Source organism: Bombina bombina, chromosome 3 (assembly GCF_027579735.1).
Source record: "Bombina bombina isolate aBomBom1 chromosome 3, aBomBom1.pri, whole genome shotgun sequence".
In the NCBI taxonomy this organism is placed as follows: domain Eukaryota; kingdom Metazoa; phylum Chordata; class Amphibia; order Anura; family Bombinatoridae; genus Bombina; species Bombina bombina.
In genome coordinates this window covers 1223904297-1223930495 of record NC_069501.1, presented here as the reverse complement: position 1 = coordinate 1223930495, position 26199 = coordinate 1223904297, and the positions used below count along the sequence as shown (strand labels likewise).

General features: G+C 38.2%; 1 protein-coding gene across 1 annotated transcript in view; it reads right to left on the bottom strand.

Annotated features, from left to right (window-relative positions):
* Positions 1–1180: 1180 nt before the first annotated feature.
* Positions 1181–26199, bottom strand: part of LRRC32 (leucine rich repeat containing 32) — a 96336-nt gene continuing 71317 nt past the window's right edge. The window contains exon 3 of the mRNA XM_053708697.1: positions 1181–9259. Within this exon, the coding sequence (XP_053564672.1) occupies positions 7334–9259 (1926 nt within the window). The 3' untranslated portion in view covers positions 1181–7333. The remainder of the gene's footprint in view (positions 9260–26199) is intronic.

Below are 26199 nucleotides of genomic sequence, written 5' to 3'. Positions count from 1 at the left end.
GAGTCTCTCCTTTCAGTTAATGGGTTATTTGACCTTTAGAAATTGCATGGTTAAATGACAATTATTTAAAGGGACATGAAACCAAATTTTTTTCTTTCATGATTCAGATAGAGAATACAATTTTAAAAATGTTTCCAATTTACTTCTATTATTGCATTTTCTTCATTCTCGTGTTTTTCTGGAGCACTACATGACAGGAAATAGTGCTGCCATCTTAGTGCTCATGCTAAGCTATAACATTGTTTAAAAACTGCTGCCGTATAGTGCTGAAGACACGTGCACGCTCCTAAACGTACCTTCCTGTTTTTTAACAAGGGATGGCAAGAAAATGAAGAAAATGTGATAATAGAAGTATATTAAAGTGTGGTTTAAAATTATATGTTCTATCTCAATCATGAAATATTTTTATTTATTTGATGTCCCTTTAACTTGCTAGCAACTTGTTTTCGAGCTTTACTACTGTTACTTTATATTATATTTGTTTCTCAACCTTGATGTTATTATGATTGTGGGCCAGACGTTTTTATTTATTTATTTACCCTCACACGTGGCACATAGCATAGTTTAATCCTCTTTATCTGTCCCTTTCTACTGTTGCCCACTTGGTACAATTAGAATTTTCGCATTGAGCACTTTTCTGGACACATTTTGTACTTTATGTTGCTCATTTCATTTCTCATTTTACTCAACGCATTTCACTTTTAAATAATTTGGGAATGTGCACTGCCTCCTGATCACATGACTTTATTTATTATCTATTGACATGCATTTTAGCCAATTAGTGCAGTGTCACACACAACTCCACGGGAGAGAGCACACTGTTATCTATATGGCCCACATGAACTAGCACTCCCTGTTGTGAAAAGCTTATAAAAAAAAGCATGTACTAAGAGGCCGTCTGTAGTGGCTTAAAAACAGGCAGAAATTTAGAGGTTTAAATGTTATCAAATATATGAATATAACAATGCTGGCTTTGCAAAGCTGGGGAATGGGTAGTAAAGGCGTTATCTATCTTTTTAAACAATAACAATTAGTGAGAAATTACATTTTAAATGGTTGTTTAAGAAAATGGAAAATAGATTGTCATGGTAATTATTGCTAAATAAAACATTAATTAATGACTATTTTTATAAACTTGAACTGACAAGCAGAATTATAATTTATAAGCAAAACAAACACCTTTATTAAAATATGTTTATTTTATGCAAAATACATTCAGAAAATAATAATAAAACAAAAATACATTCAAGAACAGAGTTCCGATAGCATTAAATCCTTCATACACTATAGGTAAACAATTATCTCAGCTACATTTCTCTTCTTTAACTTCTGCACATAGTGCAGTGTAAAGTCATCTCTCTACAATATGAAGTATAAATGTGTCACAGGGATAACATTCATTAGTGTCAATAGAAAATTCCAAATACAACAGCTAAACACAATCTAAACACAACAGATTTTGTTCAGCTTCATGAAGATTAACCCTTAAACGAAATTAAATACAACTTGCTAAACAATGTTTAATCATGAATAGAAAAACATGTAATATGCTTTATTTAAGAGACATACCTTGTAATTACAATATTGTTCTGCTATCATACAATTAATTAACATACTAGGCAAGTATGGTTTTTTTTTTATGTATTAACACCTTGTTTGCTGCAGTGGTTTTTCAGCTGCCAAACTTCAACCAATATTTGGAGCAGCTGATTATGAATTTTTAGGAGTAGACACATCTGACCACTGTCATTTTGTTAGTAAAATCATCGGTATTGTTATAATATTAATTTTCTCTGTTGCAGAGAATAAGGCACAACTATGTAGTAGGGTAAGGTGAATGATGTATACAGTGCACACTTACAATCCTCAGATGTGGAAAACCCTTAATTTATAGGGGCCCATTTATCAAACTCCGGAAGAAGTTTGAGGGTCTAAAGACCGTTGCTCCATGACCTGTCCGCCTGCTCTAAAGGTTGATTGACACCCCCTGCTAGCGGCCGATTGGCCGCGAATCTGCAGGGGACGGCATTGCACCAGCAGTACACAAGAGCTGCTGCTGCAATGCTGATTACAGAGAGCGTATTGCTCTCCGCATTCAGTGAGGTCTGTCGGACCTGATCCGCACTGTCGGATCAGGTCCGACAGACCTTTATTAAATAGGGGCCATAGAGTTATAATACAGGAAGACAGAGAGGTGTTAAAATGAATAATTAAAGTATATTACAAAGTTGATTTACTACTCATAATTAATATTTTATATTACAATTACAATGTGTTTAATGTCCCTTTATAATATTTGCTTGTTTTTTCCTGGGACTTGTTTTACAGTGATTGCTTGAACGATGCATAATGGTCATTTATATATGTCCCTAATTGGTTGCAGCAAAGAAGATATGATAAAGATACAATAAACATGATCAAGAGACATTTCAAGGTATATGTTCCTCAATAACAAAATAATGTTTAAAAACTATTAAAAATTGTCTAATTTATATACAGGGTTTTCTGCAAGGCAATGCTTAATTGCTAATATATACTATGTGAATATAAAAATGTCTTTAAAATCTCTTGAAAATTATTTCTGCAATATTAAAGGCCGCTTCAAATACCAGCGCACAAATGCATGTGCTGGTATTACGAGTGGAGCTCAAATATAGCGAAAGCTTAATTTTGCACTCAACTTGTAATCTGGTCCTAAACGGCTTAGATCTGCCAGCAAAAGAAAATAAAAATACTTTAGCAGGGCGACAGCCATCCAGCAAAGATCAAGGTATCATTAGTTTTCAAATTTGGAATCCTTTTTTTTAAATGAATAGCATATATATCTGATACTAAATGCAAAGCAAGTATTTTAAAATCATATAAAACTATAATTTCATCAGCAAGACTAGCAATGCTTTGCAGTCCAGTGCCATACCCCTTGAAAATCTGTTTGAACATGTTTACCTTTTCCCCTTTAGGGGTCCATTTATCAAAGGCTTTCGCCAGTCTTTGAGCCCCTACAGCTGCTGGTTCTCACAAGAGAACCTGCTCACTGTATTTAACAAACAGCGGTCATCAGACCATTGCTTTCCTAACCTTTCGCCACCTCTAAGGTGGCGAAATTCAATCTCCACAATCTAGTCCGACCGGGGAGATTGACAGCTCCTGCCCGCACGTGATTGGCTGTGGGATTGAACGCAAGCGCAGAATAGCGCTCGTGTGCAATGGTATGCGCCCCTGTCCGCCTCAGCTTTATAAATCTAGCCCATATTGCACAAAATTAGGGACAGCTATAAATTAGATCTTGTGCTGATCAAGCAATCAATGTATACAATGCTGTAGGCTCAAAGTTATGAATCCATTAAGATTCACTCCAGTCATATGTTACATAAAAGAGCAGAAAATAAGTAATTTGATTTAATTTTGAGCTTAATGTTCCTTTAACTTCATCTGCACATGAAATGGCTATGGTATACTTGCCTTACATTTAAAGGGGTAGACTTCATTTATAAAAGACCACAGGAGCCACTCTTAAAAAATAGTGGGTTCTTAATGTAGAATAAGAATGAAACAATGTGTAAGCAAAATAAAAAAAACAGTCCCCCAATGAACGTCCATTATCAAATTAGACAGCATAGTTTTCAACTACATCTCCAGTAAAATGAATGTAAGAAAACAAGACCCTAAATTAATGAGAACATAGAGGTGGGCAAATAGGTAATAACAGCTACACGCCTGAGGTTTTTATTGATGACCTGGTATGGGCAGGAGTTGAAGGCACTCATGTCTCATTTGTGGTCTCGTGGGGACATATTATTGACAGGAGTTACAAGACCATGGAGTTTAATTTAGATCTGTTTACAGACCTATCCCACAGCTTTTCCAGGAACACTCACTGGTAATCCTGCATCCAAATTTAATACAAGTAATCTAAAAAGTCTTTGATTTAAATATATAAAAAGAGATTACCCAGAAACACCCCTGGCTGCACTTTGCCTGAGGAATCTTGAGTAGCATCAAATTCCTCTACGTTTTTGTGCAAACTTTCTCAAGAGTTTTATTTCAAGCTTCTGCAGCTAAAGTGAGGGCTCATGAGTTTGAAGGGATCTATAAGTAGAGACTGGAACAGTGGCAGCATTCTATTTGTTTTGTAATCACATTGTATATTGCACTTTTTATATATTTAATTAAAACTATATTAAGTTGGTGGGGTGCTTTTTATGCTGATGTAAATTGTGTCTCCATCCAGGGCATATTTTATCAATAATGTTATAATAAAAGGCTTACTTAGGGGCCGATTTATCAAGGCCTGAATGGCCCCTGATGCTCCTGTTTCCACGCGAGCCTTTAGGCTCGCCGGAAACAGCAGTTATGAAGCCACGGTCTTAAGATCGCTGTTCCTTAACTGGTTCGCCTGCTCTGAGGCTGCGGACATCAATCCGCCCAATCTCATATGATCGGGCTGATTGACATCCCCTGCTAGTGGCAGATTGGCCGCAAATCTGCAGGGGGCAGCATTGCACAAGCAGTTCACAAGAACTGCTTGTGCAATGATAAATGGCGACAGCGGATCATGTAGGACAGACCGATGATAAATCGGCCCCTTGGTGTATATTGACCAATATGGCCGAAAAAAACTGAATTAAAAATATTCATGTAAAAAATTATTTTCATTTTCTTAAAACATTTAATACAGGACTTAAAATATATTCCTCCTTCTTCTGCTCACCTTTTTCAAGTGCAGCAGCTGGTAATAAAGACTTCATAGCAGCATGAAAAGAAAGGTTAGAGTCAGCTTAAAGGGACAGTATACACCAATTTCCATATAACTGCATGTAATAGACACTACTATAAAGAATAATAAACACAGATACTGATATAAAAATAGAGTATTAAAACAGTTTAAAAACTTTCTTAGAAGCTTCCAGTTTAGCTCTGTTTAAAAGGTTACTGGAACACCCACTGCAAGTGGGAAATATCAGACACTCCCCCCCCCTCCCCCTTACTTTGCATATGAAAAGACTCTTTACACAAACAGGAGCAAGCTGGAGTAGGTATACATCAGTATTCTCCTAAATATTTGGGGCTTGGTTAGGAGTCTGGCAATCAGAGCAATGTTATTTAAAATAAGCAAAACTATCTATTTAAAAAAACAAAAAAACTTTATGGCCGATATAAATAGATCCTCTACAAAACATTTATGGAAATAAAAAAACAGTGTATAATGTCCCTTTAATGACAGCAAACAATTTCATAGCAACATCATTGTTGTTGTTAATAAATACAGGTTGCATGTCACATAGACATTAATAGCTGTGCCTATTAGTTGCACGCTTTAAGGAGAAAGCTGCTAGTATTGATTTCTTTCCCTTTAATTTGATGGTTTTAAACATTATCAGGCCCATTTATCAAGCTCCGTATGGAGCTTGAAGGGCCGTGTTTCTGGCGAGTCTTCAGACTCGCCAGAAACACAAGTTATGAAGCAGCGGTCTAAAGACCGCTGCTTCATAACCCTGTCCGCCTGCTCTGAGCAGGCGGACAGGAACCGCCGGAAATCAACCCGATCGAATACGATCGGGTTGATTGACAGCTCCCTGCTGGCGGCCGATTGGCCGCGAGTCAGCAGGGGGCGGCGTTGCACCAGCAGCTCTTGTGAGCTGCTGGTGCAATGTTAAATGTGGAGAGCGTATTGCTCTCCGCATTTAGCGAGGTCTTGCGGACCTGATCCGCAGTGTCGGATCAGGTCCGCAAGCCCTTTGATAAATGGGCCCCCAAGAGATAGATTACAAGTGGAATGCAAAAATATGAACACTATTGTGCGTTAACATTGCTCAAGCGCAATTAATAAAGTCTTTATTTTTGAGCTCATGTTAGTACAAAGTAAGGGCGAGCTGACATCTTCATGCCTGATAATGTTAGTGCGCTAAATCTCTCACGCAATAGACTTCTAGGGGGGCGTAAAGTAAATTTCATGTTGGATAACGCTCAAGCGCTAAACCAATGGTGTGCTGAGCAGTGGGTGCGCAAAGCTGATGGTCTTAAAAGGCGATACGTTTTACTGTGGTATTTTGGATTGCACTTGAGTGCAACACTTAATTTATCACTTGTAATACAATGAGCTCGCTAATAGTGCTCCTGCACTATCCATTAAAAGTATAGACACTCAAAAAAAGTTTTAGCTCTGTTAAGATGCTTTGATTAAAATATTTACCCATCAACTTGTAATGCCAGATTGTGTGTTAATATTTGCACTCCACTTGTAATCTCACCTATGGCTTCAATCCAATCTAGCCTAAAGTATTTAAATACAATTCTTAGTAAATGTAATATAATGAAGTGGAATAAGCGCATATTTAAAGATCTCCCCTAGTTTTGTGTTTGTTTACATATATACCCATAATCCTTCATAATATAGTCTCCAGGCTTTTATATAAAATTTCTTCTCAAAATCATCGTAAAAATGACTCATATGCAGATTATTAAAGGGACATGAGACGCAGATGTAAAATGTGATGATTTTGGTGGCAAAATAAAAAAAAAAAGTTCCAATTTAATTTTCTATCAAATGTTCCTATTGTATTAGTCTCCTTTCCATGACAGCATACTGAGGTCGGCTTTTTAAGCATGCATGTGCCTTCGGCATTATATTGCAGCAGTGTTACAATGCATACAATACATATGCTGTTGCAGACACGTGCACACTCTTGAGCATATATAGGTATTCTGTAATTGAAAGAAGTGAGGCTTCAACAAAGGATTGAGAAATAAGTAAACTTGACAATAGAAGTAGATTAGAACATTTTTTAAACTGCACCCTCTATCTGGCACTTCCATGTCCCTTTAACTTAAAACAGCAGTCACAGAAATATAATTTTAAAGGGACATGAAACTCCACATTTTTCTTTCACGATTTACATTTACTTGTATAATCATATTTGCTTTATTATCCTGGTGTTCTTTTTTGAGGGAACAGCAATGCACTACTGGGAGGTAGCTGAGCAAATGTAGTGGGCCAATTAGAAGAATCATATGTGTGAAGCCATCAATCAGCAGGTTGCTTCCAGTTCTGCTTGGCTGCTCTTGAGCTTACATAGGTATGCTTTTAAACAAATGATACCAAGAGAATATAGCAAATGAAATAGTAGAAGAAAATTGGTAATTTAGAATGTCATGCTCTTTATGAATCATGAAAGTTTAATTTTGACCTTATGTCCCTTTAACTCCTTAGCTTTACTGGAGTGGTCCACTGTAAATCTCTCTTACAATAAAAGGGTAAAAAAAAGTACACAGTACTAGCTGGTAAAACATCATAGACATAGTTCACTTTATGATATTGTATATATCATTCCGTTTAAGCTTTAAATTGTTGACTAAATTTTTGTCTTCGATAACAACAGAATGAGGTCAGACCGATAACAATAACTGATAATACTAACACTAAAGTTAAAATGGTTATTATATTTATTTTGTTCAAGTCTTCTTTTTCACAGATATCAGACCTGATGTGTCCAACTAATGTTTCCTTTTGATTCTCTAAACCTTTTGAGTAGTTGCACATTGTTAAATCCAATGCTTTTATAGTTACTAGAGATCTTTGGATCATATGTGTAATCCAATAATTTTCACAACAGCTAAGTGGATTTCCATGTAAGGAGAGTGTTTTTAAAGTCTTTTCCAAAACAGGGATATTACAAAGCTGCAAATTACTAAAACTGTTGTGACTTAAATCAAGTGTTTCTAAGCTGCAATCCTTCGTCCACATTGGTAGCCATGTCAACTGGTTTCCAGAGAGGTTTAAATATTTCATTTGAACAAAATAATGTAAATCAACATTCAATATTTGTAGAGAATTTTCTTCCACATGCAGCATTTCAAGATAATTTTCCAATCCTGACAAAGCTTTTGGTCTAATTGTAAGTCCTTGGTTCATTGACAGATCAAGAAAAGCCAATGAAGTCCCCATAAATGCAAATTGAGGTACGTACGGCATCATGTTCTGTCTAAGGTTCAAATGTTGTAGTGTAGGAATGTTGAAAAAGGATACACATCCATCTTCTTCTTCAGTTCTTTGTTTTACAATACCCAAACTTGGGCTGCAAAGACTTATATTATTGTTTTGGAGGTCAATCGTCAAAATGCTTCTTAAACCTTGGAAAATGGTTGACTCTAGAGTCTGTAAAAGGTTATTTTGTAGGTATAGTTGCTGTAAACTATAAAAAGAAGTTGGTGACAGTGATATATTCCGTAGAGTATTGCCACTTAAGTCAAGTATGACCAATGAGTTCAATGTTACAGTTTGGTCAACAGAAAATACCTCAAGACAGTTTCTGCTAAGATTTAAAAACCTAAGAGATGGTAACGTAATAAAGAAATCCTCTGGTATGTATTTTATTTCATTGTAACTTAAATCTAAATAGGTAAGCTTTGGTAAAATTACAGTGCTTGCATTTTTCATTTTTTCACTTTCAATCTCCATTTGGAAAGGATCATTCAGCCACTCGTTATCATCCTGAGAAGTCTCTGCACCAAAGTGTATAAAATTTTGTGATAAATCTATGGAAACAAGATTGTTCACCCTCGGTAAAACAGGAAAACGAAAGAGTTTATTGTCACTCAGATCGAGATATTCGAGTTTAAATTCCTCGTCTGAATCTGATGTATAGAACATTTCAATACTGTTTTTGCTCAAGTTGAGACTGTGCAGCTGTCGAAGGTTAAAATCGGATACACAGCTGATAGAATTCATAGCAAGATTAAGCTTTGTAAGATATTTTAAGTGCTCAAAAGATCCATCTTCTATGTCCATGACAATATTATTATGAAGATCCACCTCTTTTAACAGTGGAGATCCATGAAAAGTATTTGGTGTTATCATTGTTATGCTGTTGTCTGGTAACAACAAATACTGAAGTGATGGGGCTTCTTCTAAAAAGTGTCCAGTCATGTCTGTATACAGGCTGTTTCTTGACAGGTCCAGGTATTGTACATGGGGCAATAACCCAATTCCAGACACTCTATATTGCATATATCTATCTAAATAGTTACCGGAAAAATGTATCCTCTTTAAGTTAGACATGCAAGTAAATGCGCCTGGCTGAACAAAGCTAATTTTGTTGTCACTTAAATCAAGAGCCTCTATAGAAAGATAAAATGCGAGTGGATATTCTGTGATGTTCTGAAGCTCATTTTTAGACAAGTCAAGTGTTTTGACATTTGGGTGAAGTCCCAGGGGGATTTCTTGAAGAGATTTGTCCTGACAAAATGCTGTCATATTTTCCTGAAGAAGAAATAAAAAAAAGAGAAAATTGTTAAACATTAGCATGTCTCTTGCAATCACATTTTTAGTATTTTTGATAATCTGTTTCAAGAAAGCTTTCACAAAAAGACTTTACATTAAATAGAAGAAAGACAACACGTACATTTGATAAATTTCAAATAAAAATAAATTGTTGAATCTTTATTGTTGTATATACAAAATAAACAGTCAAAACTATTTTCAACAGACTTCCTATTTGTTTGTTTTTTATATCTTTATTTTGTACTTAAAGGGACAGTGAACACCAAAATTGTTATTGTTTAAAAAGATAGATAACGCCTTTACTACTCATTCCCCAGCTTTTCACAACCAACATTGTTAGATTAATATACTTTATAACATTTATACCTCTAAATGTCTGCCTGTTTCTAAGCCACTACAGACAGCCTATTATCACATGCTTTTTTATTTGCATTTCACAACAGGAGATTGCTAGTTCATGTGGGCCATATAGATAACATTGTGCTCACGCCCATGGCTTGTGGCAGACACTGCACTAATTGGAAAAAATCCAAGTCAATAAACAATAAATAAAATGTCATGTGATCAGGGGGCTGTCAGAAAATACTTAGATACAAGGTAATCACAGAGGTAAAAAGTATATTACTATAACTGTGTTGGTTATGCAAAACTGTGGGATGGGTAATAAAGGGATTATCTATCTTTTTAAAAAATAAATTTTTTTGAGTTGACTGTCCCTTTAAATGCACATACAGACATCTAAAAGCAGGATAAAATAAAGTGCAGCAAACTTGATCAGAAAACATTATCTGCATGTCCATAGTTTGCGGTGTGTGATACCAAGCAGGAGCTTTACATTTTTGATGTGGCTGCATTGCTCTATAGTATTGCTGAGTGCTTTTTAAAAATATATTTTTTGTAAATGTAAAACTGTGTAAAAAAGCAAAAATGTACAGCCCCTGCTTTGTATTGTGCACCCTAACCTGAAGCTCATTATATAGCTGTAAAAAAATAGGCAACATAACTGATCTGTGAGTGTGCTGAGCTTCTGCCACAGGCTGTAAGAATACCTGAACTCCAAGATGGCAGCCCCCATTACTAAGAGGCGGAGCTTCAATGTCTAGCACATTTAAGCTATTGAAACAGGAGAACTGATTTGTAAAGAGCTGCAGGAAAAGGATACAATACAAAAACGTAGTGATTAGTTACTATTCTTTTGTAGCTGTGTACAGCAGTTTAATGTCCTTTTAAGTATTTCCATACTTTTGTAATTAACCAATACGTTATTTGCACAGGATATAGAATGGCCACCCTGTTGTGTCAAACGACATAAAAATTCTATCTGTGAGGGATTCCAAAAGTCAGTAGAGTTCTTATGGAAATCCTCAACATAGTGTGTTGACTTTGCATATAGGCAAAATAACTCTGATGCGGTATATCCCACTTTCTCATATCTCCTCAAATGTAAAAACACTCATAGAAATATAATTTAACAAATGGCAGGTACTAGTTGCCCATTTTGAGTGTCAAAGTTGAAATAACTTTGTGGTCATTCCCTGCAAAAATTCATAGTTGGCTGTTAACAGTAAGACATTAAGTTATCCTTTGAGATAAATTCAAAACGTTGCAGTATCTATTTTAAATATGTAGCATACTATACCTGGTATGCTGTAGTGGAGCTACCATCTCATTCTCCAATAGTAAAGGGCTAGACAACCTATTTGTAATTTAATTGTTACATTTAGTGTAGTCATTTAGAATATTTTGTGTTTTTTTAGTCTTTAGAATATTGTATGCATCATGCTCAATGGAGATAAGAAGTAATCAAACTGAAAGTGGTGAGTGGCATAATGTTTGCAACAATATGAGTGCTGCAGTGGATCAAGTAAGATTTCGGGACATTTCGCCGGAAACAGAAGTTATAAAAAAGTTATAAAGCAGCGGTCTAAAGACCGCTGCTCCATAACTTGTCCGCCTGCTATGAGGTTGTGGACAGAAATTAACCCAATCGAATAAGATCGGGTTGCTTGACACCCCCTGCTAGTGGCCGATTGGCCACGAATCTGCAGGGGTGGCAATGCATATGCTGTCGGCATTTATTGATGTGCGGTGGACATGATACGCTACTTCGTATCATGTCCGCTCGCACATTGATAAATATGCCCCTTCAAATCTTCATATAACTGTATTTTTCTGCAATCTTTAAAACATACTGAAAATCTATAAAAAAAGTGAGGTTTCTGTAACTAGGGTTAGATTTATACATTGAACATTCATTGAAATGACAAATGTGTGACATGTTCATTCGTAGGGGCCGATTCATCAAGCTCCGTATGGAGCTGTATGCAGTTGTTTCCGTGCGAGCCTTTCGGCGGAAATAGGAGTTAAGAAGCAGTAGTCTTAAGACCGCTGCTCCTTAACTCGTCCGCCACCTCTGAGGCGGCAGACAGCAATCCTCCCGATTGCATCGGGTTGATTGACACCACCTGCTAGCGATGTGCAAGGGGTGGCATTGTACAAGCATTTCTAGTGAAATGCTTGTGCAATAAAAAATGCTGACAGCGTATGCTGTCAGCATTTATTGATGTGCGGCTGAAATGATCCGTTACAGCAGATCATGTCCACCCGCACATTGATAATTCGGCCCCTGAAGGTATGATGAACATTCAACATTACTTGTTTGCAAACAAATGCTAACTTGCTATTTAACATATATTACAAAGGCAGACTGAGACCAATCAGGGCAGTGGGCAAAAATTAAGGAAGGGCACCCACTATCTCACATTGACCCACATTTATTCAATTTTATGCAAATGAACATGGTAGCTTCCCTGCCTATCCCCCAACAGGTCCCCCAACCTCCAGGGCCAGGACCCCCAACGTCAAAGGTCAGAGACAGGGCCCCCAACCTCCAGGGCCAGGACCCCCCAATGTCAAGGGTCAGAGACAGGGCCCCCAACCTCCAGAGCCAAACACCACACTCCATGGCCCTCACACTCGATGGCCCTCACAGAGACAAACCCCTGGTAGGCCCCACCCTACTTAAGGGCCCACCGATCAACAAACCCTACATCCAGGCACAAGGCCCCTCACTCCTCACTCTGGGGCCAGGGCCCCCACTAAACCCACACTTAGTTACTGATAGGGCAGCTGTCTGTCTCATCTTAAGCAGCACACCAGGAGCCATAGAGATGCAATTTGTGTGCCTACCTACATGCTGCGCCCTCAGGCCAGGTCCTATTTTCCTGGCTGATGAGTCCACCCCTGAAAATTATATAGAGATTATAACATTTTATTCAAATATTTATATTCATAATATTTTAATTTTCTACCAATACACTTGACACTACAGTAGTGTTGAGATTAATTAACAACGTCTAAAAAATCTCAAAGATACCCAACATTCCAAGAGCTTTTAATCTCACTCACCTCTCTGATATCCCACTCATATATAGCTGAGAAAGGAGAACAAAATAGTTCTTGTGAACTGCTGGAGCAATGCCGACCCCTCCAGATTTGTGGCCAATTGGCCGCTAGCAGGGGGTGTCAATCAACCCGATCGTATTCGATCGGGTTTATTTCTGTCCGTGGCCTCAGAGCAGGCGGACAAGTTATGGAGCAGGAACAGGGGCTTGCACGGAAACAGGGGCAAATAATGGCAGAAGAGATTGTTTAAAAGGAAACAATACCTTCCAAGATGGAAGAAAAATGTCTAAGCTATGCATAGGCTCAAAATCGGCCCCATAGAGTCAATGAAATACCCTGATCTCTGGAAGTTGTAACTAGTCCAAAAAGAAGAGTCACAGACTGCTAAGTGTTTTTCTAGAAAGGCAAAACTTAGGAACTGGTGGAGGACCTTGAGAATAGGCATTTGATGGAAAGTATCCTTCAAATCTATTGTGTACATAAATCGACTCAGATGGACTAGGGCAAAATGGTAGGATTAGTTTTCATTTTGAAAGTATGAAAGTCTAAGTATCTTGGTTAAACATAGAAACCCAGAGGAGGCCTGAAATGTTCCTCTTAGGTGCAATGAAAAAATTGGATTAAAATCCTTGCTCATGCTCCGAATCTGCGACCTAAACTAAGACACCCATAAGTACCAGGCTGAGGTTGGACTGAAAGAAAGTGTCTACTTTCACAGGGTCTTTTGGAACATGAAACAGAAGAGATCCTTCTAAAAAGTTCGGAATGAAACGTATTCTGTAACCCTGGGAAAATGTGATCCTGGCTAGATCTGTCCTTTACCAGAATTGGATCTGGCTTGGAAACTGAATCTTCAAAATGATTCATGGTTTTAACAAAAAACTGGAAGAGACAAAGGTCTGAAATGGTTCATCTAACATGGAGAATAGAGTTTTTAAAACTCACAACTTATCTCCATTAAAATATGGGTTACTCCCATAGAAGTCCCTTGAAACTCCCATGGAACGCTTATATATTAGTTATGTCTGTGATCTATATTGTTAATATAGAACAACCATAATAACTTACTATTAAAGCTGTGGAGATGTAGGTACATTATACTTGTATTTACAATATTTTATTTATATGTATTTTATAGTATAATGCTATAATATTACATTTCAGAATACTTAGAGAATAATTTATCTGTGCCTAGGGGGGCTAGCAATTTAAATGCAGTCCAGTATGAGCTCCAGTGGCATAACATAACCAAAAGCAGCATTAGAACTGAGTGAGAGCATTTATTTTGGGTATGTAAAATAAAATCACAAACACATAAAGGTACTGGCTTTCTGCTTATACTTAGGGATGGGCGAATGTGTTTATATTCTTAAAAATTCTATTATTGAATGTTATTTACAGTTTTCGAATGTTACATTTGAATTTGAATATTACATTCGAATGTCACATTCGAATTCCAAAATTTACATTTATAAAACACAATTGTAGACTAGAAATACTATTTTGAATTCGATGTTACATTCGAATTCGAATGTCACATTCGAATTCGAATATTACATTTATAAAATACAGTATAAGACCAGAAATACTATTTAGAATTCGAATGTCACATTTAAAATATAGTATTAGACTAGAAATACTATTTAGAATTCGAATGTCACATTTAAAATATAGTATTAGACTAGAAATACTATTTAGAATTCGAATGTGAAATTCGAATTCGAAAGTAGCATTCGAATATTACATTTATTAAACACAGTTGTATACTAGAAATACTATTTCGAAATTGAATGAATACATAGCTAAACATTCTATAATTCGAACAAATATTTTAAAATTTGATTGAAAAATTCGAAAATTCGAAAATAGAATGTTAGAATGTTATATAAACATTTGAAATTCGATTAGAATGAACGAATGTATCAAAATTCGTTTTAAATTTCAAATTTTTAGAAACATTCGCCAATCCCTACTTATACTCATATGCTGTAAAACATTACGAAAGATGACAATCAAAAGAGCTAATTTTTGAGATGCTGATTTACAGACAGCTATATGGTTGTACAAATCTTCCTTCAATGTAATTTGGATTTGGCAGCACCACAGAAAAACAGATGAAATCCCCATGACTATAACTCATTGAGCTTATGATAATCCTTAGAGTAGAAAAATATCTACTTCACACAAATAGTCTGAGAGTGTAATCGCACCAGCTGCCATTGACCTGTTCTGCCACTCTTATGTATTGTGCAGCAGTAATCTGCTTTTTAATTTTATATACACAGGGGTTAACTGCCTGAGTCACTAAAAGCTATACAGCTGACTGTGAGTGCTGGTAACTAGCTGCCTGGGCTGTGAGTTTTGCAGGGTTATGAGATGTGTACCCAATCCAGTTTGATCTCAAATAGTGATTGATTCATGGAATAAACTTCCACAAGAAGTGGTAATGACAAACACTGTGGGGGACTTTAAGAATGCATGGGATAAGATTTCAAGAACAAGGGGTCATGATCTCAAGCTGAAGGGTAATAGATTCAGGAGTAATTTGAGGAAGCACTTCTTTACAGAAAGGGTGATTGATTCATGGGGCCGATTTATTAAATGTCGGACGGACATGATCCGCTGTAGTGGGTCATGTCCGCCCAACATCGCTAAATGCCGACATCATACACTGTCGGCATTTAACATTGCACAAGCATCTCTAGTGAAATGATTGTGCAATGCTGCCCCAATCGGCCGCTAGCAGGGGGTGTCAATCGGATACGATCAGGATGATTGCTGTCCGCCGCCTCACTGGTGGCGGACGAGTTAAGGAGCAGCGGTTTACAACTATTGCTTCTTAACTTTTGTTTCCAGCAATCTGATAACTGCGGGGGTAGATTAAATCTACCCCATGGAGTAAACTTTCACAAGAGGTGGTAATGACAAACACTGTGGGGCACTTTAAGAATGGCTGGGGTAAGCTTAAAGGGACATAAAACAGTATGAACTAACATAAGTTTCCAAATATATAATGCAGCCAAAGCTTACCTGCAAAACCGTTTCTGTTTTAATCCCTTTAATTCAGGCATAGATTTGTTTGCAGCAAGCTCCCCCTGGGCATTTCCATATATGGAAGGTGCTATCCAGGCAATAGCTTCTGCTGAATACACTCATGCACGTGCATGGTAGGGGGCAGGGTCACATGACATCTGAGTAATGCAGTGCACAGTATAATGCTGAAGCTTTCACAAAGCATGTGACATTATCCCCATGGAAACAAGCAAGCCTCTTGGCAATAAACAAGAGCAGTAATGCCCCTCCTCAAACTCCCCTTACCTGCATAAGTAATTATTATTTGTTACATGATACATCAGGACTTGAAGTAATACACTGATAAGGGGGGGGGGGGGCTGGAGCAGGCTACACTTGGCAACACTAAAGCGTAAGTCATTTTGCAGATTTTTGGAAATGTTATTAAAATACTTATAAGCTTTTTTTACACTTTTTTTTCACACACTGTTTTACCTCAGTTCACCCTTCTATAATATGCACATAACTCAAAAAGTTTTATGGCACTATAAGGCTATCCTACAAACTAGATAAGTTTATACTTTTGGGAAATATCGGGCAGACTTGCTGGGCCTATGACTCTTATCTGCCATAAAAAAAATCTATATTTGAATGTTTCTTACTTAAATTTTATAATAGAAATACATTAAATGGTCTCTTAAATTGCATTCTCAGGGGTAGATTTCTCATACCCCGGGCGGACATGATTCGCTATAGCATATGCTGTCGGCATTTTACACTGCACAAGCAGTTCTGGTGAACTGCTTGAGCAATGCCGCCCCCTGCAGATTTGCGGTCAATCGGCCTCTAACAGGGGGTGTCAATCAACCTGATCGTATAGGATTGGGCGGATTGCTGTCCACAGCCTGAATTGCTTCTTAACTCCTGGTTCCAGTGAGCCTGAAGGCTCGCGCGGAAACAGATGTATTCAGAGCCATTTGGCCCTTAATAAATTGGCCCCTCTATCTAAACCAAGAACATTTAATTTTAATTTTCATGTCCCTTTAAATTGATATTTTATTGTGAAATAGTTTTCCCTTAATGTGTTACCGATTAGTAAATCGTTGCAGAGTATAACATTTATTGGAAATTGCTCTTGTAGGTTTATGTTTGTGTATGAAATTGCTATTTTTGCTCATGGAAAACAAAATCAATTTAAACTTGAAGAAAGAGCAGACAGCCTTATCTTAAATATTTTTCTATACACACACATACTTTTTAACTTATCTTGATATTTATACATAAAGACTTCTACATGATACTTAGAGCAATTGAAAATTAACATTTTAGTATCAGTTACCCCCATCCCCAGTTGGGCTGTTGCTGATTCTTGTTTACATATGCTTTCTTTATAAAATACAAAAGTATACATATTTTCAGTAAAGGTGGTGGTTTTAAAAGGCAAAACCAAATATTTCATAATGAAAAAAAATCAAGGAAAACAGCTATTTGTAAAAAAAAACAAAACAACATTCCAGACAATAAAACATACAATTTTACAGTATTATGTCCCTTTAAATATAAAAAAATGACTAAAATAAATAAAACTCATAGACCACACCTCCTAAGATTCTGATTTATAAAGTGGGGCTGCACAGGAAGGAGGAGAGGCAGGGAAATCCTGGTTTGAGTATAAGCTACAAAAAATGATGGCGCCTATCTATCAAGCTCCGAAGACCGCTGCTCCATAACCCTGTCAGTCTGCTCTGATGAGGCGGATAGGAATCGCCGGAATTCAACCCGATCGAGTACGATCAGGTTGATGGACACCCCCCTGCTGGCGGCCGATGGCCGCGAGTCTGCAGGTGGCGGCGTTGCACCAGCAACTCTTGTGAGCTGCTGGTGCAATGCTGAATATGTCGGATCAGGTCCGCAAGACCTATGATACATAGGCCTCGATGTCTGGTGGTTTAAGCACATGACTGAACACAAAGAGGGGTCTTCTGCTCTGCTGTTCCTGGGGAGGCATAGGGTACAGAATGGCGTTTGGCTGCTAAGGGGGTGGACCTATGGTTGGATGGTTAAAGGAGAGATTGATAGTCAGGGTATGGATCTACATTTTTATTTTTTGAAATGTTGACTTTAATAGAGTGAGGAAAGTGACAGAAGGGACAACAGCAGAAAGCTCCCAAACTGTATTGATTGAGCAAAATGTGTGACACTTCTGACCTCACCAATTCAATATCACAGCTGCCGCATTTATATTTCCAACAGCTGAGCAGATTAGAAACTTCTTATACACAACACTTTAAAAATATTTCTGCCAGTAACTCACACAGTGCAGTGTTGTAACCCCTTAATGTAATCAGCAAGCACCATATAGTGATTTAACCCCTTATTGCCAGTAACAAACATAGTTCAGGGATTTATATTTCTTCTAGCCAGCAGCACAAACAGTCCAGGGATGTAGCTCATATATTGGTACTAACACATAAAGAGGAGTAATTTACACTTCATATACCCAGTAACTTACACAGTACAAGGATTTAAAAACCATATCGCCAGTAAAACACACAAACAACAAGCATTTGACCCTCATATTGCCAGTAATTCCCATAACACATTCCACATAGCAAATCTAGCCATAAAAAGGGTTTAACAAATTATTTAACACTTTTCTTAGCAGTAGCAAGCACATTATGTGGCTTTAACTTCTTTATCAACAGTATCATAGAGTAGTGGTTTAGTCCACGAGTAACACACCACAAGGCATATGTAATCATTAAGTGATGGGGGATGATGTCTCATATTACATTTTTTATGCAGGTAATTTTATTTATCTCCATCTGGACCTGAAATTAATTTATTAAGCCACCATCTTATTGGGTGGTGCATCCTCCTAGAAGCAGACACTCCATATTTATGCACAGGAAAATGAAAACAATTACTAGCCTACACTTCCCAATACTTGCTCTGGACCTGCCCATAGTCCGTTCACCCATTACTGTCCCAGCCACTATCACAGAACTCCTGTGACTCAACCTACATCTGTCATGCCTGTGCTCACAAAACACCAGTGACTCCCTTCGTAGTCCTAAAATATTCTTATTCATTATTACATATTTTTCTGTTTTCTTCTTTATACACTTTTTTTCATGTGTGCCCCATATCTGTTCTAACCCCTTCTTCTTATCTATGTAGCTAGAAGCCCTCACACTTTAGCTTTGTCAGTTCTATCCAGCAAAATTTACATTTCATTGTTATATTCTACAAATACACAATAAAATGACTGCAATCAATCCTCCTCTGAACCACACACACATTTGCCTAATCCTCTCACCCCATCACTTTAAAATTTGTATGATTTAATTAAAACAACAAAACAAATGCAACATAATGAGTTCCAGACAAAGGACAATGCAGAAATGTTTAATGTATTTGGGCCACTGGCAAAAAATATGGTCCTTTCAAGCAGGGCAGCAGGATATATTAAAATAGCAAGCATTATCTGATGTTTCATGGATCTTAATAACTGTATGTTTGAATAGAAATTATAGTCATTGACAATGTTAGGAATAATGAATTTTAAGAGAAATGATTGTGTCCTTCAAACTTTGCTCTTGCCAAAGAATCCTCCATGTGCAGAAATTATACCCTTGCAGACCTTTGGCATTCTAGTTGTCAGTTTGTTGGGTAAACCGAAGAAATTTTACCCCATGCTTCCTGAAATATGCAGCTCAATAGGGTTGACCTGGGGACTGTGCTGGCCACTCCATTAAAGACAGTATACTAGATGACTTCTTATTCCCTAAATTGTTCTTTCATATGTTTGGAGCTGTACTTTGTAGGAGGAAATTGGCTCCAATCAAGCGCCGTCCACAGGTTGTGGCATGGCATTGCAAAATTGAGTGATAGCCTTTTTTTTTCAATGACCCTTTTACTATGTATAAATCTCCTCCTTACCACCACCAAAGCACCCCAGACCATCACATTGCCTCCACCATGCTTGACAGATGGTCTCAAACACTCCTCCAGCATCTTTTCATTTCATCTGCGTCTCACAAATGTTCTTCTTTGTGATTCCAGCACCTCACACTTTGATTTGTCTGTCCATAACACTTTTTTCTATTCTTCCTCTGTCCAATGTCTGTGTTCTTTTGCCCATCTTAATGTTTTCATTTTATTGGTCAATCTAAGATTTTTCGTTGCATCTGTGCTTAGAAGGCCAGAATCCCGGAGTCACCTTTTCACTATTGATGCTCAGACTGATGTTTTGGCGGGTAGTATTTAATGAAGATGCCATTTGAGGACATGTGAGGCATCTGTTTCTCAAACTAGACACTCCTCTTTCTATTCTGGTTATAGCCAGTTTGTGCTGCTTTGTGAAGGGAGTAGTACACAGCATTGTACAAGACCTTTAGTTTCTTGGCAATTTCTCACATGCAATAGCCTTTATTTCTCAGAACAAGAATAGACTGATGAGTTTAAGAAGAAAGTTCTTTGTTTCTGGCCATCTTGAGCCTGTAATTGAACCCACTATTGCTGATGCCCCAAATACTCAACTAGTCTAATGAAGGTCAGTTTTATTGCTTCTTTAACTGCAAAAAGGGTTTTATAATTATCAATTAGCCTTTTTAAATGATAAACTTGGATTAGCAAACACAACTTGCCTTAGGAACCATGGACTGATGGTTGATGATAATGGGCCCCTGTATGTCTATGTAGATATTCCATTAAATATCAGCTGTTTCCAGCTACAATTTCTTATTATAATTATCAGGTATTTGCAGAGCGCCAACAGATTCCGCAGCACTATAAACATAGGCGCAAAACAAGATAACATTTATTGGGATCAAATGGGTAGAGGGCCCTTCCGAGAGTTGCTCTGTTGTAGTCGGCTCTTATGAAGGTGATCTACAAACAGCTGAGCTCATAGACTTACATTTTAAGGGGTTCAAAGGGAAAGCAATGGAGTTAGGAAAGGTTAGTGTAGGTTGTATGCTTCCCTGAATAGTAGAGTAGGGAGCGCTTAAAGCTATTAAAACTAGGGGAGAGTCATGTGAAGCAAGGTAGGGAGTTCCACAAGATGGGAGCCAGTCTGGAGACGTCCTGTAAACGGGAATGTGAGGAAGTAACAAGAGAGGAGGAGAGTAGGAGATTGTGAGCAGAGTGAAGAGGACGGGAGGGAGAGTATCTGGAGACGAGGTCTGAAATGTAGGGGGGAGCAGTGCAGTTGAGGGTTTTGTATGTCAGAGTGAGGATTTTGTGTTTAATCCTGGAGCCAAGAGGAAACCAGTGAAGGGATTGGCAGAGAGGTGCAGCAGATGAAGAGCGATGAGTAAGGAAGATGAGCCTGGCAGAGGCATTCATTATGGATTGTAAATGAGCTAGGCAGCAGCTAGGGAGACTAGAGAGGACGGAGTCGCAGCAGTCGAGTGGAGTTATCAACAGTTATAGAGAAATGGAGGGTAGAGATTTTTGGAAGAATGGGGAAAAATAAGAAGCTCAGTTTTGGCTGGATTTAGCTTAAGGTAGTGAGAGGACATCCAAGATGAGATATGAGAAATATAATTAGTGATACGGGTTAGCAAGGAAAGAGATTTGTCTGGTGCAGAAAGGTAGATTTGGGTATCATAGGCATACAAATGATATTGAACTGCAAAGGGCTTTAACATAGATATACATACATACATATGTCTAAATATGTATATGTATGTATGTATATATGTGTGTACATATGTATTTATGTGTTTATATACAGATTTTTTGGGGGGAGTACTCACTGAGTACCACCGCCCCTACCATCTCATAACAGCTAATATTTGTAATCATCATGTAAATACTCTAGTTTTGACAAGAGGGGGCTGCAAAATATATCAAGCATTGTAAATAACTTTGTCCCTTTGCTTTTCTCAAAGTTACTGAGCACAGTGTATACATATATAGACATATATAAATATAAGTGCATTTGAGCCCTTTGCAGTCAAGCTGATGAAAACAGGAAAAAGCATATTTATGCAATATTCATACTTAATAAAGCATTATACTGTGTATTACTGTAAATATTATACATTCCAATGTTCTGCACATAGCATAATATGCTCTATGTATTTTTAAATAGATATTCCTATATATATATATATATATATATATATATATATATATATCTTTATATATCTATACCTATATATAACTATGTATTTATATATATTTGTGCAAAAATCCATCCTATATTATAAAAGGCCAAGTGTTTGTCTGAAGCCGTCATGCGCAGTAGAGACAAACACTTGGCCTTGAGATAGGGAGCGCGAGGTACACAGCATACAAGCAGCTGTGAGATAGGGAGCGCGAGGTACACAAACAGCTGTGAGGTCTGCTGCGTGAGAAGCGGCCACGCGCTCCCCAGACCTCACAGCTGTTTGTGGCCGACGGGAGCGTTGCGATGGGGGCGTGGCCGGGCGTCACGAGGGGCGTGGCCGGGCGTCGCGAGGGGCGTGGCCGGGCGGGGTCCCGCGATGTGAACACAGAGCCAGAGAGGAAGCAGGAGAGGGGGCGAGAGAGACAAAGGGGGGGGGAAGAGAGACAAAGGGGGGGGGAAGAGAGACAAAGGGGGGGGGAAGAGAGACAAAGGGGGGGGGGGGGAGAGAGACAAAGGGGGGGGGGGAAGAGAGACAAAGGGGGGGGGAAGAGAGACAAAGGGGGGGGAAGAGAGACAAAGGGGGGGGAAGAGAGACAAAGGGGGGGGAAGAGAGACAAAGCGGGGGGGAAGAGAGACAAAGGGGGGGAAGAGAGACAAAGGGGGGGGAAGAGAGACAAAGGGGGGGGAAGAGAGACAAAGGGGGGGGGGGGAGAGAGACAAAGGGGGGGGGAAGAGAGACAAAGGGGGGGAGAGAGACAAAGGGGGGGGGAAGAGAGACAAAGGGGGGGAAGAGAGACAAAGGGGGGGGAAGAGAGACAAAGGGGGGGGAGAGAGACAAGGGGGGGAAGAGAGACAAAGGGGGGGGGAGAGAGACAAAGGGGGGGGGAAGAGAGACAAAGGGGGGGGGAAGAGACAAAGGGGGGGGAGAGGCAAAGGGGGGGTGGAGAGACAAAGGGGGGTGGAGAGAGACAAAGGGGGGGGAGAGAGACGAAGGGGGGGGAGAGACAAAGGGGGGGGAGAGAGACAAAGGGGGGGGGAGAGACAAAGGGGGGGAGAGAGACAAGGGGGGGGAGAGAGACAAAGGGGGGGGGGAGAGAGACAAAGGGGGGGGAGAGACAAAGGGGGGGGGAGAGACAAAGGGGGGGAGAGAGACAAAGGGAGGGGGAGCCAAAGAGGGGGGAGAGAGAGAGCAAAAGAGGGGAGAGAGCCAAAGAGGGTGGGGGGGAGAGCAAAAGAGGGGAGAGAGAGAGCAAAAGAGGGGAGAGAGAGAGCAAAAGAGGGGAGAGAGAGAGCAAAGGAGAGGGGGGAGAGAAAGCAAAAGAGGGGAGAGAGAGAGCAAAGGAGAGGGGGGAGAGAAAGCAAAAGAGAGGGGGGAGAGAGCAAGGGGTGGGACCGCTGTACTGCAAAAAATGGCCCGTGTACACGGGCTTTAGTACTAGTTAGATATATATTTAAATATCATATTAAGAATAAATAGTACATATTCTGCTATGTGCAGAACATTTGATTATGAAATATGCAATTTTATCTTTTTATGTCGTGCTTTTAAATAACCGCAATCGTATTTGCACAACTTGCGTGGGTGGTCCATTGAAGTCTATGGGGGAAAAGTGATTTTGCATTTGTGACTTCTCGAAGTATATTTCTTGCCACAACATAATGAACGCAGTGCACAATCTTATTACTTTCAACTCTTAATGTGAGCGTGAATCTCCAAGCACAAAAAAAATTACTTCTACCTGTTTTAACGCTCAAACGTGAGCACAAACTACCGCTCCACTCCTAATCTGGCCCTGAATTAGTTAATCTTATAATAAAAGGCTCAAAGCTTGCTGCTCATTTGGAGCTGGATTAATTTAACTAAACTGAGTTTCTTTGTGCATTGGGTTCTGCTCGTATTATGAGAAAGTAAAAAAGTTAGCACGTGAGTAAAAACCTGATGCCCGCAAAAAGTTGAACTTTGAATACCTGGACCACGTTTACGTATTCCCCCATGAACTTCAATATAGCGTGATTATATACATATATATATATATATTAGGTTATGGTATGTATAACTTTATGCCTTTGCTCATGTGGATCTGACATTGTCCGGACCCGCGACCTGCACAATAAAACCACTTTTTTGATAGTAAATGTCTACAAGTGTCCTGTTTTCTTCTAAAAGAGTGCTGAATTCCCAGTCTTTACAAATGAAAGACAGTTCCTTATAGTGATTTGGAGGTTGCTAGGCAACACTATTAATCTGAATATCACATAACAACTGAGATCTCCATCTATAGTAATAGTCGAATGGACACATTATATAGTAACTGTGATATTTTATCACATTGGGTGAAGGCTTCACAAATACATATATAACAAAAGTCTATCATCTAGAATTTATTAGCAGCTCTACCTCACTACACAGAGAGCTATCTGTGCCAACCTAGGTCACGCTATTCGTAGCTTGCCCTTTCAGGTTAAAAATTGCATATATTTTTGTCTAACACTCAATAGTGTGAACTTAATAAACATTGCTTAATTTGTTATCTACACTGTATCATTTTTCAATGCTTTAACTTATATCCATATCAAACTCACCCACAATTAACACTCTCTAGATGGTACATTGATACAATACACAACATAATGTTGTACAGAATATGGTTAATCTAGAGTGGTATAGAATTGAATGGGCATAATAAGGCCACACTGATGATTTGTTCATACCACAATATACATTGATCGGACACCCACATCCTGGAATTTTAACTTGTAGGTAACCCTATTTTAGTTAAATTTTTAATCAAAGTTAAGTTTTACCCTACCTAGGTTACTCCCACCTTCAGTCTGGGCGCAGAGTGCTATAGATATGCATCCTTTCTAGGTGGAATTCTCTTTTTTCCACAGTTTTTCTGTAATTTGTAATTTATGCATAAGCACCATCCCCCTTTATTTGGAATACTTATATTGTGTGGTAACTGTACCCGCTCCAATACGTACATACGGGGGAAAGCCTCAGATAGTGCCATTCTTTGTTGTTCCTTTTCACTTTAATCTAGCCCTTGGTACGAGGCTACTCACACTCACTCACTGTGGCCCACATACCAGCACAGTTTTTCAACAAAGGTCACCAAGAGAATGAAGTAAATTTGATAATAAAAATTGTTTGAAATTTTTTTTTTTTTTTTTTTTTTTTTTTTTTATTGGGAGAGAAAGCTGAACAAAAATTTGTTACAATACAAAAAGAAAATCCATATACATCTTCATCTTATATAATCAATATGGGATTACATCTTGAATAAAATAAAATACACAAAAAAATGTTCCCACATTACTTGCAATAAATACATCTTTCCCGATGTTTTGCCGCTTAAATTTACTGGAATATTTTCGTTTCTCCCAATCTTATAACATTTTCTCTTTTCTTGTATTCTTTATAAGGAACAACTATATATACAAATATACACCTCAAATAATTTATGCAGTTCCTTAGACATTTTCCTGAGTTCTCCTGCACAATATTACTCTTATTTAACTTATTTCTTCACCAAGGAGCTAAAAATAACCCCTCCGTTATATACTAGAGCTAGCACAGAAAAAAGACCCAAGAAGAATCGCCAGCGTATTAAAAACAGTGCCCATGGGGGGGGCAAGGGGGAGGGAAGAGAAAAAAGAAAAAAAACAGGACAACAAACAAAAAAAAACCAAAAAAAAAAACCTCTAGTGTTGTAAGACTTTGTTATATACGTATCCAATTTGGAGGTAATGAACCATTTACAATTAATTCTAAGAAAGGTATAGAGTCTTGAAATGTAGATAATATATGATTTTGCACTGTAACAGGTAAAAAGTACATATACTTTTTCCACTTCTTAAAAAATGTTACAACCTGATTCTCTGCCCTCTTATCTAGTCCTATGGTCTCTATCATAATCTGACTCCTCATATGATTCAAAAATTCCGTTAAGGATGGAGCATTTTTGTGCTTCCACTTTTTACATAATTAATTTCTTGCGATGAGGATCGCCGTATTTATAAATATTCTGTCTCCGATGTTACGTGTTGGATGCAAAAAGAAGACATGTTTTGCAACTATTTCTGTCCTGTCGCTTAGATTTCTATTTATCCAATATTGGATTTTACTCCAAAATTGCGTGACCTTTGGACAGCTCCAAAAATAATGCATTAAATTCGAGTTTGGTCTATGACATTTGGGACAGATCTGCTGGAGTTGGGACCACTTAGCAATTCTGGCGGGGGTTAGATAAAAATTGTTAATTACCTTGTATTGAGACTCCCTTAGATTGATTCTATCTGTGGCTTCTAATGTTTTCTTTAAACTATCTGTTATGTCTTCGTCTTGAAGTTGTGGAAAGTACCTTACAAATTTTTGTTTGAT